Source organism: Protobothrops mucrosquamatus, unplaced genomic scaffold (assembly GCF_001527695.2).
Source record: "Protobothrops mucrosquamatus isolate PMUCROS unplaced genomic scaffold, P.Mucros_1.0 scaffold89, whole genome shotgun sequence".
Taxonomy (NCBI): Eukaryota; Metazoa; Chordata; class Lepidosauria; order Squamata; family Viperidae; genus Protobothrops; species Protobothrops mucrosquamatus.
Genome location: NW_015386465.1, coordinates 1,551,093 through 1,557,188, shown reverse-complemented (window position 1 = coordinate 1,557,188; position 6,096 = coordinate 1,551,093). Strand labels below are relative to the sequence as shown.

Here is a 6,096-nt window from a genome sequence, read left to right as displayed (position 1 = left end):
TGTGATGGAGACCTTGATGAAAATACAGATATTTTATTTTTTAGAAGATGGGAAATATGAAGATTTTTGTTGAAGTATCGGTTTCTGCCCTTATTTGCTGAATTGCGGGAAGAAAAATAACAGCCTGTTTTCCTCAGTGAGAATGGAAAGGCAGTATGTTACCTCCTAAGCAAGTTAGTTAGAAAGTTGCTTTCCACCCTATGGATTGAGAAAATGAGGAGAAAATGGAAGGCCGGCGTTTTTTATCGTAACAGGAGGAATTGAACAAGGTGTTCTCTGTTTTCATGGAATATCTGTTTATTGGGAAGGTGGCACAAAGTTACTTGAACTAAATGGAGGCAAGGTTTATTCTAGGACCCACAATGGCACTGGGAAAAGCTTCCTTTTTTTATTTGTTTGCTTATTCTTGCCCCGCGTTTGTCTTTTGTTTTCTTGCCTTGTTTTCTTCCTCTTTGCTGAAATTCAACTTTGAGCGATAATGTAAATATGATTGTTACGGCCTCTTGACTTTTAAAGCAGACCTCACCCTGTTTCTCCCCGCTCTGAAACCCTTTTTTGGGGGAATATATTTGCGATCTCACACCTGCGTTACCTTTTCCTTCTTAGGAAGACATGAATTTAAATGAGGATCGAAAAGCTCCGTTAAGAGAAAAAGACTTGCGTATCAAAAAGGAGATGGTGTTGCAGTACACTAGTGCTGCTTCGAGGCAGGTAAGCAAGCGGAAGAGGGAGACCCCAGCATGCGCTAGTGCAGGGGTCTTCCAACTTGGCCCTTTTGTGACTTGTGGACTTCAACTCCCAGAATTCCTCAGCCAGCCTCCATTTTGTTTGTTAGATTTAAGACGGGTCTTCCAACTTGGCCCTTTTGTGACTTGTGGACTTCAACTCCCAGAATTCCTCAGCCAGCCTCCATTTTGTTTGTTAGATTTAAGACAGGGGGTCTTCAAACATGGTCCTTTTATGACTTGTGGACTTCAATTCCCAGAATTCCTTAACCAGCCTCCATTTTGTTTGTTAGATTTAAGACAGGCGTCTTCAAACTTGGGCCTTTTATGACTTGTGGACTACAATTCCCAGAATTCCTCAGCCAGCATGTCTGGCTGAGGAATTCTGGGAATAAGTCCACAAGTCATAAAAGGGCCAAGTTTGAAGACCCCTGCGCTAGTGAAAGAGACTGATAAAATTTAGAAGGGGAAAAAAAAAACATTTAATTCAGCTGATAGGTTTTTTTTTGCTGAGTACCCTGATGTTGGAGAAAGGGACAGCAGAGCCTGAGATGCTTAGATAGTGTCCTCGACACAGTGGACAAGAATTTGGGCAAAGTCCAGGAGACAATGGAGGATGGGGGGGGGCTGGCGTACTATGGTCCATGGGGTCACAAAGAGTCAGACACGACTTAGCGACTGAACAACAACAACAAAGTTTGCTGAGTTTAATTAGGAAGTCCAGTTCTGCAAATAAGTTCTGACATGGCATATATAATCCTCTTAAACCATTCTGTATTAGTGTATTAATCTGTCAAAGGTACTATTTTGAAGCATGCTTTCAAGATTGTATATAGGATGGGATGAGATAAAAATAGGAATAGAGTAGAATAGAATAAGAGAGTAGAATGGGATGGGGTGGGATGGGATAGGAGATAGGATAGAATAGAATAGAATGAATTTCAACAGAATAGAATAGAATAGAATGGCAATATGGATTGGAATGGAATGGAATGGAATAGAATAGAATAGAATAGAATAGAATAGAATACTTTATTTGGCCATGTGTGATTAGACTCACAAGGAATTTGTCTCCGGTGCATAAACTCTCAGTGTATACGCAAAACAAAGTAATATAATTATAATAATGATACCAATAAGAGAAGGTAGTCAAAAAGATGAGAATAATATTAATACATCCATTCTTCATGGGTAAATTGTCCATAGGCATAAGACAGCGCTGTGGTAATTAGGTGTTCAGCAGAGTGATAGCACAAGGGGGAAAAAACTCCCCGAGTCTAGTTTTTGCATGCAATGCCCTATAGCGGGTTCCTGAGGAGAGAAGTTGAAATATTTTCCTATTTCATAAAACATTTCATATTCAGCATAGGCCTATGCATAGGCTCCATATTCAACCTAGATCTATGCACTTGGCAGGTTCCAGATTGACTGGAATGGATGTGAACATTATTTATATTCTTTTCATAACGTGTGATTATCCTCTTTCAGGGAAGCCTCAAGAGTAGAAGGCAGATTTTCCCTCAGGAATTCATCGAGGAATTAAAATCTGGAACGGTGGATGAAAAACTTGCCAGCTGCCTCGAATCGCTTCGGGTTTCCTTGACTAGTAACCCTGTCAGGTAATGCAACAGTTCAACAAAACTTTGTAGGGGGGGAAGAAAAAAAAAAGCCGATTTCATGAAAGTTGATAGTTTTTTTTGCAAATGTCTTTCATGCGGCCTTTTATCAACCTTGTTGTAAGTTAAGTTGTAAAAGTTATATGAGTTATTTGTGAAAATTCATTACTGGCGATCATCACTTGTTTTAATACAGTTGTCCCAGGTGTCCTTGATTCCATTTCCGATCGTTTGAATTTGCAAGGGGCACAAATCACTTTTAGAAGTGAAGCCACATATGGAGATAGCCCTTGACTTATGAGCACAGTTCGGTTGCCAACCGTCATAAATACAAGTCAGTTGCCAAGCGTCTGAATTTTGATCACATGACCATGGAGACAACGGTTGTCAGTGTAAAAAACGGTCATATGTCACTTTTTTCATTGATGTAACTTTGAACAGTCCCTGAATGAACTGTTGCAAGTTGAGAATTACCTTTACAGAATTTAATTTTATTAAAATAGCTGGTCATTGACCAAGCCACATACAGAAATATAGGCTTGGTAGCTTCATATATCTCCCTGCATTCTGAAAACTAGATTTTTTGCAATAATCCAGGTAGTTCTTCTCAGGAGTTTATTACGGGTGCTATTGATGTGCTTCGTCTGGTTGCACATTCGTTTGTTCTTGAATTAATCTCCATATCATTATGATCTTGTCAGAGGTCTCTGGCACTAAAATTAGAACTTGATTAAATCAGTGGATATAGGATTTTTTTTTAATGGCAATATCTGGATAATTTGCTTGCAGGGGTTTATGAACACGAACACGACTGATTTACACGTAGCCTACAGATTATTTTTTTTAAATGAACTTTTTAGTGGGAAGTCTAAAAATAAAAATAAAATCTTATATGTAAGGGTGTAAGTCTATATACATATGTTGTATATACCATGTTTAAATGTGTGTTATGTATGTGTGCACTTTGAGATAGATAGATAGATAGATAGATAGATAGATAGATAGATAGATAGATAGATAGATAGATAGATAGATGGAGAGAGACAGACAGACAGATTGATTGATTGATCATAAACCTTTATTGTCATTTTTACTGTGGGCACAATGGCACACCTTAAAAATGAAGTTCAGTTGCTTGCTCTCAAAGCGTACACATACATAACACCCATTAAAAATATACTATATACAACATATGTATAGACCTACACCCTTACATATAAGTAACCTATAAATATTATTCACTGTCCCTCTTGAATACATAAGTTTGCTTACCCAGCTTTCCATGGGTTCAGTAATTGAGTCTTGAACTGGCCTCTTTCAGTCTGAAATTCTGTAAGATCTGCTGTAATATTGAACAAGTTGAACCCAGTGGCTGACCCTATATAAAGCAGTGTTCCCTATTCCCGTTCTAGAACATGTAAGCTTTCTCCCTGTGAGGAATTTACAATTTTTGAGAAAGTCAGACACCCATATCACGCTAATCCCTTTAAGGGTAAGTAAAACTATGCCCCGCTCAGCATGTGCATCCAGACTAATGGATGTTGGTAACGGCCCGTTGATTTGAAAGGTGGTGTCTAATCCGTCTACAATAATGTGAGTTTGCTCTGGAGAAAACTGGGTGTAGTGTGTGCCTAAACCGATTGGCATTGTGTCTTTCTTTTTTTTATCCTCAGCAAGGGATGCTGCATGTGGCATGGGTACAACTACAGCTTGTAACCTAACCCACGCTTCACCTTTCCTTACTAAAAAGTATTACGCAGTGAATACCCTGTGCAGGCTTTGGGATTGTTTTTGAACACCTGGTTTTTGCCTTTGAAAGGAAGAGAAATCGTGGTTGGAGGGCATAAGACCCCTGGGCAAAGGGGGAGGGCTCTGTCCCTCATTTTGCAGAGGTGGAGAAGAGAGGAAAGACTGCGAGGAAGCAGTGAAGAGTAAAATTCAGGAGCTGGGAAAAAGATTTACAAAGAGTAGGATATGATTATTCACCTCTCCATGCAACTGCTCCAGGAGAGAGCGTGCAACCTAGATAGAAGTGAAACTAATTGAGGAAAGGACAGGACTTTGTATCTGATCAGGAATGAAAGTGGGTGTTCTAGAAAGAAATTCTGCCTTGTTTTTAAAAGTGCCATTGTTAGAAAATGGTGAAAAAAGTAAGGTTGTATGCTTAGGCAAGAAAAACCAAATGCACAGGTGGAGTATAGGTGGTACTTTGCTCAATAGTAGCAACTGTGAGAGGGATCTCGGGGTCCTAGTGGACAATCACTTAAATAGGAGCAGCTGCCAAAAAAGCCAACACAGTGCTAGGCTGCATGAACAGAGGGACAGAATCAAAATCACGTGAAGTGTTAATACCACTTCACAATGCCTTGGTAAGGCCACACTTGGAATACTGCATCCAATTTTGGTCACCACGATGTAAAAAAGTTGTTGAGACTCTAGAAAGAGTAAAGAGAAAAGCAACAAAGATGATTAGGGGACTGGAGGCTTACACATATAAGGAAAGGTTGCTGGAATTGGGTATGTCTAGTTTAACAAAGAGAAGGACGAGGGGGGGCATGATAGCAGTGTTCCAATATCTCAGGGGCTGCCACAAAGAAGAGGGAGTCAAGCTATTCTCCAAAGCGCCTGAAGGCAGGACAAGAAGCAATGGATGGAAACCAACCAAAGAGAGAAGCAACCTAGAACTAAGGAGAAACTTCCTGACAGTGAGAACAATTAACCAGTGGAACAACCTGCCTCCAGAAGCGGTGAATGCTCCAACACTGGAAGTTTTTAAGAAGAGACTGGACAGCCATTTGTCTGAAATGGTATAGGGTTTCCTGCCTGAGCAGGGAGTTGGACTTGATGACCTCCAAAGTCGCTTCCAACATTGTTGTTCTTCTTCTTATATATAATAGGTTACAGAAACTAAACGGCACAGCCAGGAACTGAAGAATTTGGGCACTGATGCTCCATTGCACCAATGTGATTATTGACTTGGATCTGTTTATTATCAATGCCAAAAATTAACATAGAGATTTTTTTTTAATTTTTTTTTTTGCAGCTGGGTTGAGAACTTTGGACAGGAAGGGCTCGGATTATTATTGGACATCTTGGAAAAACTGGTGGAAAGCAAGCAGTAAGTCTTCTAACAAGTCTGTAGTTCTCAGAAAGAAAGAACGGACAGTAAACCAGCCTGATATATTTTTTGTCTCTTTATCTTCTGTTCAGACAGGACAAACTTCTCAAGAAGATACAGCATAAGATAATTCAGTGCTTAAAAGCTTTCATGAACAACAAGGTCAGTAACGCTCATCTGCTTAGTTGAAGTTGAAGTTTGCAATAGTGGCGAATATGAACACACACAGGCAGTGCTTGACTTTCTTTTTTTTTTTTTTTAAAGAAAATTTTATTAATTTTTATAATTGAACATTAAGTAATATGATGCATTTATAACACAAACATACACAAAAAAACCCCAATCCAATTCAATACATTATCAGAAACGCTCAGAGGTTCCCGACCTGCCTCCGCCCTCATCCACTTACCTTTCCTTCCTACCTCTAACCCACAACCTTTCCTCCTTCCCCTTCTACATCCCCCCTCTTCCTGACCACCTCAACGAGTGCAAGCCGGGATACCAACCGAGCGCTTCCTCTTATCAATACAATTATAACATATGAATACATCACTTTTTGTTTCAATACTTCTAACCCCCTTCCCCCCCTGAGCTTCCCGGAATCAAATACAGGACTTAAAACAAATCTTTCCAAATC

General features: G+C 39.7%; 1 protein-coding gene across 1 annotated transcript in view; it reads left to right on the top strand.

Annotated features, from left to right (window-relative positions):
- Positions 1 to 5,551: 5,551 nt before the first annotated feature.
- Positions 5,552 to 6,096, top strand: part of DIAPH3 (diaphanous related formin 3) — an 87,177-nt gene continuing 86,632 nt past the window's right edge. Inside the window, exon 1 of the mRNA XM_029283440.1 lies at positions 5,552 to 5,621. Coding sequence (XP_029139273.1) covers positions 5,610 to 5,621 — 12 coding nt within the window. The 5' untranslated portion in view covers positions 5,552 to 5,609. The remainder of the gene's footprint in view (positions 5,622 to 6,096) is intronic.